At 46.4% G+C, this 22,382-nt stretch overlaps 1 protein-coding gene across 1 annotated transcript in view; it reads left to right on the forward strand.

The window, feature by feature from the left end:
- Pde6a (phosphodiesterase 6A) overlaps positions 1–21,914 on the forward strand; it is a 63,675-nt gene extending 41,761 nt beyond the window's left edge. Inside the window, 9 exon segments of the mRNA XM_028890120.2 lie at positions 1,485–1,572; positions 1,734–1,834; positions 2,170–2,277; positions 15,991–16,054; positions 16,467–16,496; positions 16,498–16,542; positions 18,967–19,050; positions 21,043–21,190; positions 21,622–21,914. Coding sequence (XP_028745953.1) covers positions 1,485–1,572; positions 1,734–1,834; positions 2,170–2,277; positions 15,991–16,054; positions 16,467–16,496; positions 16,498–16,542; positions 18,967–19,050; positions 21,043–21,190; positions 21,622–21,698 — 745 coding nt within the window. The 3' untranslated portion in view covers positions 21,699–21,914.
- Positions 21,915–22,382: the final 468 nt, after the last annotated feature.

Consider the following 22,382-nt stretch of genomic DNA (forward strand, 5'->3'; position numbering starts at 1 on the left):
TTTTTTTTTTTAAGCTGAGGATCGAACCCAGGGCCTTGTGCTTGCTAGGCAAGTGCTCTACCACTGAGCTAAATCCCCAACCCTCTCAGTGTCTTAAGTAGGTTTCCGGTGCTGTGATAGACACCATGACCAAAAGCAACTTGGAGGAAAAAAGGGTTTATTTTATCTATAGCTTATTATCCATCACTGAGGGAAGTCGGGGCAGGAATGTAAGGCAGGAACCTGGAGGCAAGAACTGTAGGTAGACTTTTCTTTCCTGTCTGCCGGTTCCCAAATAACCAACACGGAGACTTAAAATTATTCATAAATGTTTGGCCAATAGCTCAGGCTTATCACTAACTAGCTCTTAAAATTTCAATTAACCCACTTCTATTAGGCTCTGGAAGAGTGCTGCTCACTGGCATGTTCCTCAGGCTTCCATTCAACTACCTTTCTTATACCTCCTGGGATCACCTGCCTAGGGGTGGTACTACCCCAGTGGCTGGGCCCTCCCCCATTAATTATTAAAAAAATGCCCCCAGAGACTTGCCTACAGGCCAATCTGATGGAGGAATTTTCTCAGTTGATGTTCCCTCTTCCCAGATGACCCTGGCATGTGTCAAGTTGACAAAAAACAAACAGACAAAAAGTAAATAAACTATGCCGGGTGGTGGTGGCGCACGCCTTTATAAATCCCTGTGAAGGCAGCCTGGGCTACCAAGTGAGTTCCAGGAAAGGCGCAAAGCTAGAAACCCTGTCTTGAAAATAAATAAATAAAAATAAATAAATAAATAAATAAATAAATAAACAAACTAGCTAAGCAGTTCACTCATGCTCCATGAGAACACTGAGACTCCACTAGATTCCAGAGCCCATGGCTTATAAGACATTCAGCACTGGAACTCATGCTTCCCCGAATCTTCTCACTACCCTGGGGTGCTCCAAGGATCATGTTACAGTTTACACTGTGGACTTTGAGTACTAGGCATAACATTGTAAATGTTCAACAAATATTTATTGAATTACAAAAAAAAAAAAGAACAATTTTTTTTTCTCGTGGGAATTCAATGACTTTCCCCTAAAACTTGGCTATTTTCAAAAACATGGTCCTCTGTGTGTGTATGTGTCCATGTGTGTGTGCGCGTGTACGTACGTGTGTGTGTGTGTGTGTGCCCATGTGTGTGTGTATGTGTGTGCGCATGCGCGCGCATATGCTTGTGTTCTTTTCCGAGCTAACAATGTCTAAAGAGTCCATGACCCAGAAGAGGCTCTCAGTCACTTGTGAAGAAAGGCAAAGGAAAAGTTAGGTTATTTGACATCTGCTCCTCATCTTCCACTGATTCGTTTTTATTTTGTGCAAGACCCTTCCTATTCCTTCCCCATCGGCATCTGCCCACAGAATTAGAAGATGGCGGGACTGGGCTATAATATCTTTAGTCTCCATCTTGGCCATTGTATGTTGGATATTCATTCTCTCTCTCTCTCTCCCTCCCTCTCTCATTTAGATCACAGAACCCACTGGCCAAGCTCCATGGGTCCTCCATCTTGGAAAGGCATCATTTGGAATTTGGCAAAACATTGCTGAGAGAAGAGGTAGGATTGACCCTGGTCTCCCAGGAAGCCTGCATGAGCACAGGCGTCCTTTTGGCCCTTGGCCGAGGTTGTCATTGTCTGTCATCATTTAGGATGGCCACCAGAAGAGTGACTTTACTACCAGAGCCATTTCTCAAAACATGTCTAATTCTTTTCTTTAGAGCTTGAATATCTTTCAGAACCTGAATCGCCGGCAACATGAACACGCAATCCACATGATGGACATTGCAATCATTGCCACAGACCTGGCCTTGTATTTCAAGTAGGTATTTCTCCTCGCTTCAATGTTAGCAATGATTATAGTAGCAAATGCCATAGTTCCTACTGATCTTTGTTCTGTGTCAGGTCTAACACATCATCCCTGTAAGGTAGATAGATGCTCTTACACCCAACCTCCAGGATGTAACAGATTTGCTAAAATCACGTAGAACAAGGACATCTAACCTAGAATGAAGTCTTTATTCCAAGCTTTTTCCATATTGTTTTGCTAACTATGTGGATTTAATAACTTCCCGATCTGGAACAGCCCATGTTGGCAGCCCAGCTGTCGCCTCATTCTTAGACTTGATCTCTTTAATAAACTGGTGTGTGTTTCAGGAAAAGGACAATGTTCCAGAAGATTGTGGACCAGTCAAAGACATATGAGAGTACTCAGGAGTGGACCCAGTACATGATGCTGGAGCAGACGCGGAAGGAAATTGTTATGTGAGTCAAGGCGGGGTTAACCCTTCGCAGCCTGGGGTCCAGAGGGTGGGGGCTCCACCCACAGCTCTCGCTGCTCTCAACAGGGCCCTGGGACACTTGCCACCTTAGAGGTTTCTCACAATGAAAAGCATGAAGCTGTGTCCAAACAGAATGGCACAAGTCACGATATATGTTTCACTTTTATTTAGCACCGAAAACACAAGAGAAAATACTGTTTTTATTTTATATATCTGCATACAAAAAAGCATAATATTTGAAGTATTTCAGTTATAAACTCTAAGACTTGAACAGAAAAGTGATACAGTGTTTAAGTTTTGAACAAAACATGTACTAATGATAGAGTTTAAGCACAAGGGGACCTGAGTATGATTCCCAGAAATCACATTAAGAAAAAGCCAGACATGACAGAGCTCCAGGCACTGGGGACATGGAGAGCCTAGCCTTGAGCTCAAGGCCATTGAGAGACCCAATCTCAAAAAACAAGGTAGATGGCTCCTGAAAACAATATTCAGGTTGTTCTCTGCCTTCTAGACACACACAGATGCAACTTGCACACACATGAACATACACACACTTTCTAGCATCTGTAATCCCAGCACTTCTATGGTAGATGGGAGGCAAAGACAGGAAAATCATTCAGAAGTTCATAGACTAGTTAGCCTGGAGTGCGCAGCCACCAAGAGTCACCTTGCTGAAGGCGAGAACTGACTCCTGAAAGGTGTCCTCTCACTGCCACACCAGTGCTGCGGCATACATGTGTCCCCACTCATGCCCCTGCACAGAACATCCAGAAAATTCTGAAACAGAGGATAATAGGGCAGTTCAGTCTTCAACGTAAGTCGGTGCTGAAGGCCTACCTGCTGTAAAGGGGGATTTTCTATCAGTAGAGAAGGACATACACTCACACACAGCCTTGGGACCACAGGGTGTCTCACTCTACATCAAAGTAAATTCCAGATGAACCAAGAATTTTTAAATAATTTGGGGGGGGGTGATGGGAAAGGAATAATTTCAGAATAAATTTTTCTAAGAGCGACCTGACATTCATAAACTGTAAAAGATGATTGGATACAATTGACTATTTGAAAATTAAGAATCTCTGCACAACACACACACACACACACACACACACACACACACACACACACACACACACACACGAGAGAGAGAGAGAGAGAGAGAGAGAGAGAGAGAGAGAGAGAGAGAGAAGCCAAAGACAGAATTCCAGTGACAGTCAGAGATCAAGTATTCATGGTCCTTCTAACAGACAAGCAGCTAATCTTCTCAGCAGATGTCGATACAATTCGAGAAAAGGGCCAAGTCAACAGAAAAAAGACAAGAGGCACACACAGACACTTGCCAGAGAAGGAATTACAGAATGTCTGTAAAGGAAGATGGTGGACCGCACACCACATGCTGAGAGAAGCAGGAAACAGAACTCAGATGAGAGGCACCCCTTCATCTTGGCAAAGATGAAAAGATTTAGATCACTGTGTTGGCCAGAGGGAGGGGAGTGGGCACTCTTGCCCACCAGGGTGGGAGGGTGAGTAATAGGTATAGTCTTTACAGAGGACGGTGGGCTGGGGTACTACTGTCTGTGAAGCTGTGACCCCAAACTTAGCTGTCTTCTGAAAGCAGTTTTCCAGTTGAAATAAAACTGGGGTTGGAGAGGGGAAATGCGGGGCAGGGAGGAACAGAGAGGTCTATTCCAGTCCCGCAATAAATCAGGGCATCTTTCCTACCGTCTCAGTGAAAAGTGTGGGGCTTCAGTTTGGTTTTGTTTTTGTGTGTGTGTGTTTGTGTGCGTGGCTTTGTTTCTCACGGCGCTAATCTCTTTAACAACCGCATCTTCCTGGTCCACAAATTTCACTTCATTCCTTTTCTGGTCGGACGGCACATTTTCAAACCCTTCTACGCTTCTTTTTGTTTCCTGTTCAAAAGATTCCAGCAGTATCTCTGCCCTCTTGACATTTCCTCCATCCAATCAATTAGACCATTACTCTTAAATCCAGCCTCAATCTCCGAATACAAAGTATCTGTCAGACAGAATGCAGATGACTTACAATCCACTTCCTAACAGAGCCCTCACTTCTGCCAGAAACCTTGTGCCCACTGTCTATACTGTCTCTGTTTTTATCAGCGTTGCGGTCTTTTGAGCGTTCATCAGAATTAGGCACTGTACTTTGACAACCAAATCCTGGGCTTACTAACCTGCTTCCCCAAACTCAAAGGTCTCTCACAGACCAGTTCCAAAGGCTTAAGAATGACATTTTTCAGGTAGTCACAATGCCCTCACCCCTGGTACTGCCCCTAGTTTCTCTTGTGTGGCTTTGACCAAGCCAGCCGAGAGAACAACCTAAAGGCAAGAAGAGTCAGGCTGTAATCCCAGACTTGGGAGGCAGAGATGGGATTACAGCAAGTTCAAGGCCAGTCTGAGCTACTTAATGAATTTGAAGTAAGCCTGGGCTAGAGAGCAAGATCTTGCCTCAAAACCACCAAAAAGGGAAGGCACTGTTCTGCACGTGGTCTCTTGCTCAGCCCCAGGCACTTGGGCAGAAACTATGGTGGTAGGAAGGTATGGTAGAGAGGCTTCTTCACATCTTAGAAGACAGGAAACAGTGAGAGGGAAGGACTCTGAGCCAGCCACAGCCCCCAAGGACACACACAATGACCTTCTTCCTCCAGCTAGGTCCCACCTCCTAATGTTTCCAGAACCTTCCAAAATAGGACCACCAGCTTGGGACTAAGCAGTCAGCATCTGAGCTTGTGAGAGACACTTCATATCCAAACCCTAACGTTGTCAACATTGCAAACACCAATGCTCTGACCCAGAAGCCCCACCTCTAAGATTTCATCACCACACATCCTCCTGCAGTGCACCAAAGGGTGTATGAAAGTCTTTGTCACGTGATTTCTAGTCACAGAGAAGACTGGAAACAACTTATGCTCCCCCCAATTAGAACCCAGGCTAAAAAGTTACAATGCTGTTACACATGGCACTATCAATTAGACTTTGCAAAGAAATATCATATCAAAGATATAAACAAACAAACATGGACAGGACTTTGGTTATTGTAAAAACCGAAGCAGTTTCCAGACTGAGCACTCTTATCCTCCAGGGAACCCAAAGCCTCCCAAGGCACATCTGGGTGTGGTAATCAGTGTTCTCTTTCATAATACTAATCTTCCTGAGGGGGAAAAAAAAAAAGGCTTAATAGGCAAGGCATTCCCACCCTTCTCTCAGTTTACAAACTAAAGCCACATTCTTCCCTTTCTTCATCTGCCCACAGACTTTGGCCCAGGTGCAAGATTCTCCAGACGTAAAACAACAGGAAACTATCTAAATACCTACATGTTAGAAGTGCTGGTGTCTTCAAAGCCCCTTCTGATCGACATGTTACAAGCCTGAGGAAGGGCCTCGGGCCTCCCCTGTCTTATATGTTCTGACAAAAAAAAAAAAATACATTCCTCTATATTCTCACGAGGACACTTTTGACATAGGATGTGCAGGTTTCTTTCTCTGTGGTCTCTAGAAGGGTTTCCTATAATCCATTCACTGCTGAACTATTATCTGCCCATTATAACTATTATCTGAACTATTAAGAGTCAAATCCAACAAGTTAAGGGCTCTTCTTATGAAATATGCTCTCTCTCTCTCTCTCTCTCTCTCTCTCTCTCTCTCTCTCTCTCTCTCTCTCTCTCTCTCTCTCCCGGCACATGCTGAGGCAAGTCTCCAGAGTCTCTCTCACCCCAGCCTTCAGTTCTTATGTGGGTGCTGCACACCGATCAATTGCGCCACTGGAACCTTCTCCTGCCTTCGTTTCTGACGCAAATCACATGTCCAGGCTTCTCCTATTTCAAACAAATGTATGAGTCATCCTCATAACTTCCTTCACAATTTCTTTGATTTTTCCATAGTGGCTTATAAAACTGCGGGAAACATCTCACATTTGCCTGTTAGTGTTGGAGGATGGAATGGCTGTAGATAAGTAACCGGACGGAGGGTACCTAGGAGCAGTCTGGAGACACCCTCTCTCAGCATACAGGTGTCCACTACCCTGGAGGCTCATCCCAGAACTGCTCAAAAGGTTTTTTGGTTGTTGTTTGTGTTTGTTATTGCTTTTTTTTTCTTCCCCTGAGACAGAGTCTCACTATGTAGCCCTGGCTAGCCTGGAACTCGCTTCTCAAACTAACCTGGCCGTGCTAGAACTCACAGAATCTACCTGCCTCTGCCTCCAGAGAACTGAGATTAAAGGCGTGTGGCACCGTCCCTGGCTCAAAAGGTTTACCCAATAGTTCAATCTCTAGCCAATCTTCTCCTCTCAGAAGTCAGTGAACAGGGCTAAAATATCCAATCCTGAAATCAGTCGGTCCTCCTGGTAATTGGTTCCAATCCAAGGCTATCTAGGGGGTCCCACCCTAAGCCACCTCATTGGCATAATATAAGGTCAATCCTAACGAGCTCACTGCAAACAAGACACTCCCACTACTCAGAGGATTTAAAGGCGTTAGGAGAGCTGTGTGCAAGGACCTGAGGACAAAGGCCACATATATTTCCTATTATGCCCCATTATAAGCAATATTTTAAAAGCGAAACAAGGCATTAGAAAGGGGGGGGGTTGTTCTTGGTCATTTAGCACATAGGTTAGCACATAGGTATGTTCCATTTAACAACCATGATTTCTTCAGAGAACGTGTCACTATCTAGGAACCATGTTATTAGAGCAAAGGCATTCTTAGAAAGTACTGAAGTGACAAATTCTGCTACTTTGTTTGTTTGTTTGCTTGTTTGTTTTGAGACACGGTTTCTCCGTGTAGCCTTGACTATCCTGGAACTTGTTCTGTAGACCAGGCTGGCCTCAAACTCATAGAGATCCACCTGCCTCTGCCTCCTGAGTGCTGGGATTAAAGGTGTGTGCCACCATTGCCCAGCCCTGGCATATATTTTTTTTTTAATTACTGAAAGGATCAATTCTCATGATGTTAGGTGTAAGGACTCTCCTGAGTTACACTATGGCCTAGTTCCTTGCTTGTCTGTCTCTCTGCCTGCCTGCCTGTCTATCTGTCTGTCATCTATCAGTGTGTCATCTATCTGGTCACCTGTTGATGCTAGGCAGTGTTCTGTGGGTGTGACACCTGAAAGGGGAAGCTCTATCGTGAGTCACAGCTCTAGGCGCTTCAGTCTGAGGTTAGTTGGCCCTGTAGCTTTAAAGGGTCTCTAGCTGCATAGTAGATCATGATCATAGCATGTGGCATAGGAGACCTGGCCTGCTCTCCTCATGGTGGCCAAAGAAAGAGGATGAGGGACCTTCTAAGGGCATGCCCCAAGTGACTCAACTTCTTTCCGCCTAATCCCAGCTCCTAACAGTTTCACCACTTTGCAAGAGAGCTGTGGGTCGAAGACCAAGTCTTCCACACATGGACCTTTAGGGCGTATTTAAGATGAGGGAACATAACACTATTTGTCTGTCTGTCTATCCATCCATCCATCATCCATCCATCCAACTGTCCATCCATCTATTCATTTGCCTATCCTACATACCTGTACATCTATCTGTCTCTACTTGGAATTAATAATAAGGGAGAAAAACAAGAGGGAAAAATACAAATAAAGGACTAAATAGATGTCACTGGGGTGTATTACAATGTGCTTACTGAACTGAAGAGTTCCATGTCTGATTCTGACGATGTGACTGCTTCAACTGACAGCAAAAGCCTCCCATTTCCAGTGATGTTACACGGCAAACATTTCCATAGATTAAGTGAGTTAAATCTGAAGCTTCCAAGTTTCGTTGAAAGCAAAATTGAAGCTCATTATGAGATAAAATCCCTTTATAAAAATATAACCCTGGAAAGTATATCAGAATTAACAATGTTTTAATGCACCTGCCCATTTTTTGGTATCTTAGATGAACACGGTGCTCCTGAAGACATGTCAGAGGGGTAATTAACAGTCCTCTGAGAAGTCTTTGTTCTCTCTTCATGGCATGCATCCCAGAAATGGAAGAAGTGAAACTCTAGTGTTGGCTTTCAACAAAATGGAAGGAGAGTGTAATTGAACTGTCAGCAGATGGATCACTCAGTATTAACGATCCCAGGATGACTTTTAACAGTTAACTCAGAAAAATTCAAAGAATGAGTGATCTGTTGTAATGGAACTCTTTCCATCTCCAGGGAATTTATAAAAATGAAAAAAATGCACATAAAATAGATGCTGATTTTCTCAGTCTAGCAGTAAGAAGTATTCACCCATTATCTCATTCTAAAATTCCTGCTCAGCTGGGCAGTGGTGACGAACTTTGATCCCAGTGCTTGGGAGGCAGAGGCAGGTAGATCTCTGTGAGTTCAAGGCCAGCCTGATCTACAAAGTGACTTCCAGGACAGCCAGGGCTACACAGAGGAACCCTGTCTCAAAAAACAAAACAAAACAAAGCAAAATAAAAAATCCTACCATACCTTCTACTGAAATGAAGTTCCAAAATCAATCACTTTGAGTATCAAATAAATATTTATAAAAATAGACAATGTATTTTGTTCTTTGGACTAACTGTATGACTTAATCCAAAGGGGGAAAATTAACACTTGAAGGCTTATGGTCAATGAAAAAAAAAAACAGAACTAACTAAAGCTAATCAAGATATTTGGTTAGGAATGGGTGGTCAGGAAAGACTGTAAAGTACACACATGTGTACACAGATAAAAACGTACCCATGTATATACAGTATGAGGATATAGCTCTGCAGAAGTCATGTAGAAATACAAGTTTAAGGAGAAAAACATCTGTTTTTCTGTCATAGATGACGATGGTTGATATCGAATTAACTACACTCTTTACATTCCTTTGGATTTTGGAGAGTGAAGTAACAATTTTCTTGTGCTGTCAGTCTTATAATGCAATGTAAACTAGAACCTTGCAAATATGCAAACATATGATGAAATAGTTCCAACTGTCCAAGAAGGTTTACATTTTTCTAAACTGTTTACGTAGGCCTTCAGTGAACATGGTTTGCAGACCTCGAAAGCGGGGCTTGACGATCTTAGCGTCACTGATCTGTAACGTCAACTCTTTTTATGGGACTGTGTTGTTCCCTATGGGATGTTGAACAGCGTTCCTGGGCTTCACCTACCAGATGCCAGTAAGCGGACTTTCCACCCTGGCTGAAACTATCAAAAATCATTTCAGATGGTGGCAGGGATGCTGAGGGGCAGAAACCTCCCTGGCCAAGAAGTCCTGCTGTGAGGCAATCTCAGCTGTATCCATTGATCTCTCCACCTAGCTTCAGAACTTCTCACCTGGGCAGAGTGGGGCAGTTACACAATTGGAGTCTTAGTACCAGACAGTCTGGGGTCAAGTCCTGGCTCTCACTTATTGATGGTTTGACTTGAGCAGGTTACATCACCTGTCTGTGCCTCAGTTTCCTCTGCGGCTCAATGGGGATGAAAGTAGTCTCTCTCTCTCTCTCTCTCTCTCTCTCTCTCTCTCTCTCTCTCTCTCTCTCTCTCTCTCTCTCTCTCAGAGCTGGCTGGGGGTAATTGGAATGCTTTACAGCATGGCTTAGGTAGGTGGTGCTTTGGGGCACTTCCTGTAATATAATGACATATAGATCTGGTCTTTGTTCCTGGTTCCTCACATGGAGCTCCTAAGAGCGTTGGAATTTCCTGAGTGGTTATGGTATCTTTTGTTCTAATGAGGTCACTCTTGGCAGGAGCTTAGATAATTTCAGAATGGGGGCTGCTTCTCAGAGAGACCCGTTATAAGAAGCTTGGGACTTTTAGCCTCATTTCTACCCTCTAGGGAGGTGGAGAAGGCTTGGATCAAGTTAATGACCAGTGACTCATAGCTTAATTCGCCAAGCCTACAAGATAAAACCATCATAACATTGTTTAAACATGGGAGTCTGGAGACCTTTTGGCTTGCTGGCCGCATGGAGGTCTTGTATGGCCTAAGAGACCTTGCTGTTCCCGCTCCTTCCATGCTCTTTTCATCTGTTTCTCACTTGTAGGATACACAGCAAATGCAAGCAAAATGCTTCCCTGAGTTTCGTGAGCTGACCCAGCAAATGAATGAACCTGAAGGGAGGTTATGGGTGCCCCTACACCTGGTGAAAGGTAAACTAGACAGAAAAGTGGCTAATGTAGGGTCGACTTCTGAAGTGAGAACCTTCTGTGAGACCACACTCTTAAGTTTGTGGAGTCAGAGCTAACTCCAGTTGGCAAGTGTTAGCACTGAATTGCATTGTGAGAAAGGAAAAATTCTGAGATGTCCTAAACTTAGTTAGAAAGTGGGGGGCTGGGGATGGGAATGAGAGATGGAGAGGTGAGATGATAAGATACTGTTTGGCTAACAATTTAGGCCAAACCAAGAAATAGAAAAATCAGACTTCACCTTCCTAAATGTATGGTGAAACCTTGTCTCTAAAGCACGAGAGGCAAAACCCACCAATGTGCCGTCACATTCTGCTTAGGACATCTCAGATAATTCTGAGAAGCAACAAGCACTTCTCCACATTATCCTCTTATTCCAGACCTACCAGCTCCTCTGCACTGTAGTCATAGTAGGTTGTGGTGCCTTCTTTCCCAAAAACTCAGGTACTGTGGACATCTTCTAACTGTCCCCACCCTGCAGCTGCAAGATTTTGTCCCAGGACCTGGCCCTTTATTTTTCTGGCTAGCATTTACAATAGCTCCACAAACCCTTGTTTCCAAGATCTCTTGGTCTGCAGAGTTTGGGTTTAACATAAAGAAAGTCCAGCACTGTCTTCCGGTACTTTGATTGTCTTGGAGGTGTTCACATCGTGAGCTTCCTGTGATCTGAGACTCACATCAAACCCCTAGCTGTGTCCTGAGCCACATCACGGTATCAGAGCCCTGCCTGGCTCTTTTTTATGTTGTCCTGTTTATTGAACCTAAGGCCAGGATGTCCCACCAGCTCTTGAGCAAGGGCGTGACTTCCCACTCCTTATTAAGCTTTTTCTGTCTCTTAATGTCGTTCTTGATTGTGGCCCAAGCAGAAGCTGGAAGCCCTCAGCCTCCTCAGGGCTGGGGTGTAGAGCCTGCTGCCTGATTTCATAGAACGTCTGAGCCAAGAAGAGCTAATTACTTTCCTCCTCCTCCTCCTCCTCCTCCTCTTCCTCCTCCTCTTCCTCTTCTTCTTGAAATGATCTCTCTACATAGACCTACTCACTATGTAGATCTGACTGGCCTGGAACTCACAGAGATTTGTCTTTTTATACTTCCAAAGGGATTAAAGGTGTGCCACTGAGCCTGGAACTAATTAGGTTTTTAAGTGGTTGGGGGAAATTTTTTAAAATATCATTTCACGACAAAGAAAAAAATAAATTAAAGCATCCATGTCCATAAATAAAATTTGATCCATTTATGGACAGTTACATTCTGACTTTATGGGCTGTGGGTCTTTTGCCTTTATGGCACCTTCCTCCATAAAAATCAATCAATAAGTTAGTTAACAAATAAATAAAAATGTTTTATGACTTTATTGGTAGAAAGATAATCTTGGAAAATTTGTTATCATTTTCCTTTTAATTTTGGCTTTATTAATTGATTCATGAGGCTCTCTCCATAACCCAAGCTGGCCTGGAAGTCACAGCAATCCTCCTGCCCTAGTCTCTTGGAGTGTTGGGATTATAGGCATGAATCACCACATCTGGCTTTCTTCTGTCAAAAGCAATCAAAATTAAGGTATGTTCATAAGTTTCCAAAAATATGTGTGCCTTTGGCATTCTGCCTAAGAGATAAGCTGACTCTGCTTTCTACTCCCACATCACCCACGGAGCTGAGCAGATAAAATCAAGACCATGTCTTCTACAAAACCTAATCATCGCTGGGACCTTTGCATAAAGTTTATCAGCTCTTGCTTCCGTGTTTTACAAAGGAAAAAGAGAGTACCCGAGAGACAGAGGAGTGACTTACCCCATGACACACAAGCTGTGTGACCCCAGGATTGTAGCCCAAGAGGAACCTGCTCCCACATACCCACCCATTCTCACGCTGCTGCAAGGCTTCGCAGGGAGCGTTTGCGCCAGCATCCTGCAGAGCTCTGGAAATTAGAAAGCTGCAATGCTTTCTCCTGAAAGTCAGCCAGAGGGCAGGAAGAAGGCCTCTGGGCCTCACAGTTAAGTCCTGGAAGGCTTTGAGGGTGGACCAGGTAAAAGAGCTCATCTGTCCTGAAGCAAGCTGAGCTCTCCAAGCAGCTGCCCTCCTAAGAGGTAATTTGATAAAATGATGCAATGGGCGCTCTTACAAAACCATGCTTTGTGTTCCTCATAATACCTCTCAGGAGGAATGTTATGACCGTATGAAATGACTGAATTCCTTTTGACCCACAAAACCAGAATTTCATAGGTTCTAATCTGGTATGACCGCCACACACTGAGGTTTGCACACTCAGCTGAAAGACATTAGGCATCTTGTTCTGACCACTGCAAGTCGAGGGAAGACAGAAGGGCCGGATTCTGCTGGGTCTGACTCCAAAGCCCTGCGCTGAAGCGTTAAGCTCCACCCCTTCCCTTGGTGACTTTGGCCTAACAAGAGGCTAAGGTGTAGGTTCCTGAGTCCTCAGATCTTCCTGACGCTTCTTGTACACACACCCTCCTCCACTCTGTTCTGTCTCCACACCTCCCTCTTCCTCAAGTTGAGTTTACTTTTCTCTGCCATTATTCCCTGGGTGTTTTTGTGATGATTTCTTCCACCTTCTGCCCATTCCCACAATGGTTCCCTTCTTGGGTTCCCTCATGCAGGTCTCCACAACAAAACCTCTGGGACATGAAAATCTGACCGTGTCTCTCTTCACTTCAAATCTTCCAGTGCTCTCTCTGAGACAGGGTTTCTTTGTGTAGCCCTGGCTGTCCTAAAACTTCCTTGGTAGACCAGGCTCACTTCAAACTCAAGAGGTCTGCCTGCGTCTGCCTCCTGAGTGCTGGGACTAAAGGCGTGCGCCACAACGCCCAGCTCGATTTGGCTTCTCTTAACAAGGCTCCCAAGGGTGCCCTGAGATTCTCCCTCCCATGCCCCAGCCTTGTGAATGCACCAGGCTTCTTGTTACCAGGTGTTCTCTCTGCCTTCTTTACCAAGCTGACTGCATCATAACCTCATCTAACCTTCATTGCTTGCTAAGGCTTCCTTATAACCATCACATTGAGGTTAAGGCTTCAACAGATGGATTTAGGGGAACACAGGACATGGTCCATACCAGAGAGTTCCTATGCACTCCTCTTGGCCCAGCTCTACTATTGTATCTTAGACAGCCCAGGCAGGACTAGTTGCTATCACTTTTAGGCATTCCTCTCGCCTCCTTTTTCGGTGCCTTGGGCTCTACTGTCTTGCTAAGCATATTGCCGCGTGGGTGCTTTTTTCTCTGTGTGCTTCGAGCGACCATGAGTGCCATCTGAGCATCTCTAACCCCATGCCTCATACAGCAGCTGGGACTCTAGGACACATCTGGAGGGAGTTGGGGTGGGGGAGGGGGCAGCAGCGGGGACCTGCAATGCCGTCTTTAGGACGTGAGGTTTGGATTGGCTATTCTGGGGCTACGTGGCCTTCTCCCAGCCCGTGCGCATACCAAGTCTGTCTATAAAACACACGGGTGTGTTTCCCCAGCCTTCAGGAGTGTATTTCCAGGTGATGCTTCTGCCAAGTAAAGCAAATATCTTGTACTCTCCTGAAGCCACACCTATGATTTCAACCCTGGGGACAATGGCAAGTACCAGGAGGTGGTCACTCTTGTATGCACAGCTGATCATTTATTCGCTTGATCTTTTTATTAAGAAGCATCACATGTGCGCACACCTAACATTCGACACAGGGCACACATTCTGAGGTTACTATAAAACATTAAGGCGTTTCTAGGAGACGTACACATTTCTGAAAGCGTATCCGCTTAACACTAACCCACTGAAAATCACATTACATAATTAAAGAGTTTATTTAAACTTGCAATGTGTTATGAGTGACCCAAGTGGCCTCCTACACCAGCTGACATAAAATGTTCCCATCTGCAGAGGATTAGTTATAAAAACTACCTATGAGGCTACAGTGATCGCCCAGACAACAGCGAAGTGCCTATCTCGAAAGCAGGTAAATCTGAGTTCAGATCCCCAGCACTTGTAAATAAATAAACAAATAAATAAAAAGCATGGAAGATACACTCCTGCAACCCCAGACTTGAGGAGGTAGGGACTGGAGGATCCCGAAGGCTTTCTGTCTAGCCAGGGTAGCTGAATTAAGCTCCAGGTTCAGCACGAGACCCTGTCTCAAAAACGAAAGCAGAGAAGCAACTGGAGAAGACATCTGACTTTGGACTCTGTCCTCCACACTCACACACACACACATGCACCTGCAGGCACACATACACGTGTACACAGAAGCATGCATAAACTCATACACACAAATAAAGAAAATGTAAAAAATGAAGAGAAGAGTCTTAAGAAAAAACTCTAAGCAGAAAACTTGGTTCAGAGTCCAGTCTTTCCCCACTGGTCCCCGCCAGTGGGTCTCACGGAGTCAGGTTGGCCCCTTATGCTTCATCTGTGTCAGGCATGGCTCTAGGCAGGCCCTTTTCTCCTCTCTTCTTTGGCTCCTTCCTGCAACACAGCTCTGAGACGATGACCTCATACTCTGAGTTTTATGTCCCGCCCCCTCCCCCACCTTACAGCCCAACACGGACCTTCACCTCAAAGGCCGGCACAGCTGACTGGGAAGGAAGTGTTTCCTCCCTCTGTGGCTCTAGTTCTTCCCTCTCCCAGTCCTTCTCTCTCCGCTGTACCCACTGTGTAGGGATTCATGGCCTGCCTTCCCATCAGTGTGAGACGTAACTACTCACTGAACCCTGAGGTTCCCGGTTGGCTAGTGGGCTGGCCAATGAGTCCCAGGAGTCCCCTCCTTCTCCCCACTTCCCTCGCCTCCAGGGTTTGTGGTATAGGGGTATCGCACCATGCCTGGCTTTGTGTATGGGTGCTGGGTGGGAATCAAACCTCAGGTCCTTAGTGTTGCAGTTGCAAGCATTCAGGTGACTGAGCCCTCTCTCTAGCCTGATACCCTTTTTACTTTTGGGAATAAACTATCAATCTGTGCGTCATGAGTGGTGCTGGATGGGAAGTGATGTTTGTATGTCCGGCGAAGTACAGACTCATCCTGTCTCTGTGTGTGTGTGTCCAGAAAAGTACAGACTCATCCCGTCTCTTCTGTAAGACGGAGTCAACTCAGGACAAGGCCCAGGCTGAGCAATCAGTTTACATAAAATACTGTAGCCTGGAACGGGGCCCAGCCTGATCTCAACAGTAATAAATACGCAGTGTGTTCACTGCGCGCGCATGTGCGCGCGCGCACGCGCGCGCACACACACACACACACTACACACACATACACACACTCCATAGCTGGGTGCTATAGGCTGACTTTCATATTCATTATCTCATTTCATCTTGTGTCTATTCTATGACGGAAACGCCGCTATCATGACAGACAAGAAAACAGAGGCTTAGAGGCGAGTCCCATGGCAAACCTCTGATCATATACGGAGGCGGGATTCAACCTCTGACTTGAAACTCCAGAGACAATGAAGGGAGCGAGCCCTTGCCTCACACAATGGTGAAGCGACCTACTGGGAAGGGGGAATATGAAAGTGAGGGAAATTGAGTTAATTGGCGTTTGGGGCTTTAAATGGCTCTGGACTGATGGAGAGTATCCTGTGCGCAGGGCCATGATGATGACTGCCTGTGACCTCTCAGCCATCACCAAGCCCTGGGAGGTGCAAAGCAAGGTATGGACACTTTCTGCCCCGGGGCAGTTTGCGGACCATAGTTAATGAGGCTGGACCCCTTTAGCCCAACTCCACTCTCGTGGTCTCTCCAGTGACAAACAGGAGTATGAGGGACGGGTGGCCTTTCCTCTTTTGCTGAGCTTGAAACACAAGGGAGGGGCCGGGCGGTGGTGGCGCATGCCTTTAACCCCAGCGCTTGGGAGGCAGAGGCAGGCGGATCTCTGTGAGTTCGAGGCCAGCCTGGGCTACCAAGTGAGTTCCAGGAAAGGCGCAAAGCTACACAGAGAAACTCCATCTCTGTGTGAAAAAGCAAAACAAAAAACAAAACAAAACAAAAAACCTCACACAAGTGAGGTGGGAGCGGATAGGAGGGTTTGGGCTCTGTATATGTGATCGGGTCCATCTGTTGCAGGTAGCTCTGCTGGTGGCTGCTGAATTCTGGGGAGCAAGGTGACCTGGAGCGCACCGTGTTGCAGCAGAATCCCATTGTGAGTAGAGAGGGGGTGTGGGCGAGTACAGTTTCTTCCCGACCCACAGATGTGACCAGTGACGTAGGGCTGAGTGACCTCAGCTCAGGATGATCTTTCACTAGCACAGTGGTTCTCTGAGATGATCCATGGTTCCTAGACCACCCTCAACCTCATTCCTTGAGAACAGAATGGCGGTGGTGGTGGTGGTGGGGGCGGACACACGACAACCCAGAAACACGTGCTCTACCATTATTCACCCCTCTGCAGTTTGAGGGCCTTGCGGTCAACATGTGGGTCCTTAGGTCCCTCAGCTAAGTAGAGCTTGACCAGTGGACACCAAACTGATTGCTCTTGATATAGAGGTGTGTGTAGGGGCCACTTCCCCGGGCTCTGTCCTAATCTGATAGAGCCTGCTAGGGGAAGCTTGTCTATCTGGGAACTTATCTCACCCCTGAGAGCTGACTTGGCTGCGTCAGTCAGCTGGCTTCTGACAGTTAGAAACTGTCCCCAAAGGGCGGAGTTAGGGAGAAGGCTTGGAGAGGCTGAATAAAAAGAACAAACCACCGATGGAGACGGATTGAAGTGTGAGGGCACCAAGGGTGCACGATCACCACGTTAGCCCTTAGGAGTCCAGGGAGAGGGAAAGGCTGGTGGAACAGGGGGAGCGTGGACAGGGACTCTGAGAGTCCCTAGGATTTGAGGTCTTTCCTCCTCCGCCTCGCCTTGCCCCACACAGATTTTTAGGACCAGGGCAAAAAGCAGCCACCGGCTTTGCCAAAATATCGTTAAGAACGGTCTCTAGGCCGCTTACGAAGACTCATGTCTAGAACTTCTCGGGCCGAGCGATGAGCACCACTGTCTGTTTTGTTTTTCTTCATATTTTTAAACGCTGACTGAAGAGTTAGCGATCTCGTTGTACCATTAGCCAGAGTCAACAATTAGCAAAAACCTGCCGTTCTTGCTTTATCTGTTCGGCCCAATGCTGCCTGGTTTTTGTTTGTTTGTTTTGTTTTTGTTTTTTGTAGCAGGAATCTTAAATGGTCTTATTAATAAAATCAAACCCAGTGCCAGTTATTGGGGTGAATGCTGGAAGACCAGAGAAGCAGAACAGGCCACAGCTACCTCACCTTGCTAATTCCTCAGCTGATCCTGTTTCCTCAGACTAGAAGCCTCTGTGTCCTCACCCAAATGGATCTCAGCTGAACTGTGCTGCTCAAAAGCCTGAAAGCTTAACCAGCCAAATGCTTCTAGTTTCTGGTCTTCACGCCTTATATATCTTTCTGCTTTCTGCCATCACTCCCTGGGATTAAAGGCGTGAGTCACCATGCCTGGCTGTTTCCAATGTGGCCTTGATCTCACAGAGATCCAGAGGGATTTCTGCCTCTGGAATGCTAGGATTAAAGGTGTGAGTGCCACCATTTTCTAGCCTCTGTATCTAGTGGCTGTTTGTCTCTGACCCCAGATAAGTTTATTAGGGTGCACAATATTTTGGGGAACATAATACCACCACAGTTTTTTGTTTTTGTGTTTTCCTTTTCTTTTGGCTCAGTATTTTATGTGAATCCCAGAGGCAGCCATTTTTTTCTAAACACTTGAGCTCTAAGAGAGATTTGATTACAGATAAAAAACATAGGCTAGGGCCACCAGCATTTCACGCTTCCAACACCGACAGTGATACTTTACAGTGACTTACTCCCAGTCTCTGCTCATTTCCCCTGACGGAGAAAAAGAGTTCTGTTGATTTGTCCAAATCAGGATGCAAACAGTGGGGGCCAGCTCTGAAGCCTCATGGGAGCAGCGGCAGGTCGCTCCAGCCTCCCTTTCTTCCTCCCCTTTCCTCTCCTCCCCTCCCTGCTCTTTCTCTCTCTCTTCCTCTCCTCCCCTTTTTCCACCCCCATGTCATTGATAAAGGCAGTGTGTCTGTTGGTATAGTATTTCTTTCCCACACTCTGGCTTGGTCACTTACATTCTGTATGCGCATTAACACATTCCTCTCTGTATTCTATATTTTCTCCAAATTGCTCGTCAAATCTGGGGAGTTTGGGATTTTATTTTATTTTGTTTCTGAAGCAGAGTCTCACACATTGAAAGCTGGCCTTAGACTCACTATGCATCCAGGATGACCTTGAATTTGTTATTTTAGGCTTGTACCACCATTCATATTTTCTTTTTTCTTTCTTTCTTTCTTTCTTTCTTTCTTTCTTTCTTTCTTTCTTTCTTTCTTTCTTTCTTTCTTTCTTTCTTTCTTTTTCTTTCTTTCTTCCTTCTCTCTTCCTTTCTTCCTTCTTCCTTCCTTCCTTCCTTCCTTCCTTCTCTCTCTCTCTCTCTCTCTCTCTCTCTCTCTCTCTCTCTCTCTTTCTTTTTGCAAGCATGTTTCTTAGGTTAGGTAAATCCCTACTGTTGCCCCATGTCATTGCATTAACTCTTTCTCTCCGATGACAGCCCATGATGGACAGAAACAAGGCAGACGAGCTCCCCAAGCTTCAAGTCGGCTTCATTGACTTCGTGTGCACCTTTGTCTATAAGGTAAGCGGGCTTCCTAGAGTCCATTGGCCAGCGGGGATAATGAACCCTGGCAAGCACGGAACACTTTGTAGAAACATTTTTACCTCCAGTGGCACGTGGTTCTCAGGACAGGGCTCTAGAGGCAGATGGTGGGTACTTCTGGCTGAAGCCTGGAGCTGGGGCCTCCTACTTGCTCAATAAATGCTCATTGGGACAAATGACTAAGCATGCTTTTATGGACATGATGTCGTTGTGAAAAGGTGTCAGAATTTCTCCTGGAGTTCTTGTCACGGTTAGTCCTCTTCTTGAGAGGCCCACACCACTGCCAAATCCATCTCCACTATCCACCTGCCCCCTCTTTGTTTTTGAAACGTGGTCTGGCTATGTTGCCCAGGCTGACCTCTAACTCATGATCCTCCTGCCACAGCCTCCAAAGCGCTAGTACAATGTATATACTACCATGTATAATGTACAATGTATATACTACCGTGTATAATGTATATACTACCATGTATAATGTACAATGTATATACTACCATGTATAATGTACAATGTATATACTACCGTGTATAATGTATATACTACCATGTATAATGTACAATGTATATACTACCATGTATAATGTAAATTATATACTTATAATGTATATACTACCATGTATAATGTATAACACTGCCGTGCCTGCTCCACCTCCCACTAATTATTTTTCTGTTGGCCACATTATACACGGGGAGAGAGAGGTCAGAAAGGGTAAGTGGCATGGCCAGCACCTCTGGACCCACCTGTGCAGCAGGGCTGGAGCTGGGCCACCGAACACCCAGGCCAGGGCTTTCTACAATATGAGCTGTAGGTCCTTTGCAGGGAAGACAAACAAATGATCCCAGGGGGCCCAAGGGTCTCTGTTGTCACACAGACCAAGCAGGACTGCGGTCAACAGGACAACCTGGCTGATGTTCACTCTGCCGGTGGTAGTGTCAGGAATGGGAGAGCTGGGCTTCCTGTGTACTGACTTAATCCCAGCTTCTCTTGGCTGGGTGCAGTTACTACCCTGCTATCTAGATGAAAGGGATCTCTGGCAGGGGCTGTCCCAAAGCCACATAGCTTCTGGTAGAGCCTAGACCACAACTTAGACGTCTCTGGGCGCAGTAGGCCTTGACTGGCCCCTGCGGCAACGAACCTTCCTCACCTCAGCAAACCTACTCGGCCAACCTGCAACCCATTCTCTCACCTACGGATGCAGGAGCGATGAGACATCCCTCACGGGGAGCCTCGAAAGACCCAGAGAAATAAATGGCCCCACGGATCGCAATGCGCTTTGCCCAAGGCATTATTCAATCTGTAGAGTTGCAGGAGGGTGGGTATGAATCATCTCAATCACCCAGTTTCAGTCAGTGAATATTTATGAAGTGTTTGTGAGTTCTAGACCAGCGCTAAGCCAGAACCAAGTGAGGGGATGAGGCAGCCAACGTTCCTGCCATCTCCAAGTGTCACCCTCGGGGAGAGAGAGAGGCAGAGGGAGGCACTGTAAGGAAGTGGGAGTTGATTAGGGAGGGTTTGGGGGACATGCAACGGAGGGGACGGACGGACTCGGTTTACCTAGAGAGGTTAGAAAAGGTTTTCCCTGAGGAAGTGTCGGGGAAGTAGGGACCTCAAAGAAAAGGGGAAGGATAGAGATATTTTCTAGAAAGAGAAAAGTTGTAGGAAGTTCACAGATGAGAAGGAACACTCTCATGAGGTGAGATTTGTGGGGGCAGGGGAGGGGGGAGGAGGCTTCTGGATGGAGATACAGATCAACAAATGGCATGCTAACACGTATGTTTCACCCCGAAGGAATGGCCTGCATGCAGGAAGGCTCCAAGCAGGGGGCGGAGGGGCCAATGCCAGGCAGAACGCACCCCACCTTGAGCCAGGGTCCTGGGGCAATGGCCCCTGCTTTATAGTCTCGCGCTCTCTCTCTGCCTCTCACTTCCTCCGTCCCTCTCCCCTGCCTCTTCCACACTTCTCCTCCCCCAGGAATTCTCCCGTTTTCATGAGGAGATCACACCCATGCTGGACGGGATAACCAACAACCGCAAGGAATGGAAGGCGCTGGCTGACGAGTATGAGGCCAAGATGAAGGCGCTGGAGGAGGAGAAGCAGAAGCAGCAGGCAGCCAAGCAAGGTGGGTAGGGGAGGCGAGGTGGGGTCTTGGCCAGGCACACATGCAATGCAGTGTACCTGGGCCAGGACGGTTGTCTCCAGTCTGTGTGGGAGGGTACTGAGGCTGCCGGAGGCGAAGTATCATGGCCAAACCACACAGTCAGTGCGGGGCTCTCCCCGAGATGTCAGTCCCCACAGCTCCCTGTGTCTCACAGGCAGCCAGGCCATGGTTGCCACTTGTCACCCTGGGCTGCTGCTTCTCAGTGGGGAGGCACTTCTGGTTCCCCAGCTTCTCCTGACCGTCCCCCCACCTCCCTCATCCCCACCCCACCCCCCGCCCCCCTGTTCTCTGCACATGCTAAGCCTTGAGCTTCGTCCAAACAGGTCAAAGGCAAGTTTGCTGTAGGTAGCTTCATCTGACCTGCTGTGTGCTTTCCTGTCTGTCCTTCACAGCCGCTTCCGGGACCCAGCCGGGAGGAAACCCCAGCCCAGGGGGCGCACCGGCATCCAAGTCCTGTTGCATCCAGTAGCTGAGGGCATTGCGGGCAGGTGGCAGAGCCCTCAGGAAGGAAGAGGTCCCGCAGGCCAATGGGAAGCCCCGTGTCTTCCTGGACAGTTAAAGAAGCGGGAGTTGAGAGCTGATGGAAGATACAGCGGGCATCTATACCATCAAGTGGTTTTAGACGTTGTTTTTGTTGCAGTTTTGTTTGATTTTTTGTTTTGTTTTAGACAGGGACTCAGTATGTAACCCTAGCTGTCCTAGAACTCACTCTGCAGACCAGGCTGGCCTTGAACTCATAGAGATCTGCCTGCCTCTGCTTCCCAAGTACTGGGATTAAAGGCATGCGCCACCATGCCTGGTTTAGAGGTTGTTTTTAATCTTGAAATGTCTACTGAGTTTAGCCCAATATTCTAGACTTCATATACTGACTTACTTTACTTTTTGTTCTTACAATGCTTATAATTCTTGTAAGTCCTTATAATTTAGTGTTTTATTGTAAAAGTTTCTTGCTAATTTTCAAAAGTGGAGAATTATACATCAAATACTCATAAACTTACCCTCAGATTTGAACATCAAACTTTGGTCATATTGTGCTTTTACATTCATTTTCAATTTTTTCCCCCTCTCTTCCTTCCTTTCTTTCTCCCTGGATCCCACCATGTGGCCCAGGCTTGCTTTAAAATCTCAGGCCTCCTACCTCTGTGTTCACCAC

This window comes from Peromyscus leucopus, chromosome 19, assembly GCF_004664715.2.
Source record: "Peromyscus leucopus breed LL Stock chromosome 19, UCI_PerLeu_2.1, whole genome shotgun sequence".
Lineage (NCBI taxonomy): Eukaryota > Metazoa > Chordata > Mammalia > Rodentia > Cricetidae > Peromyscus > Peromyscus leucopus.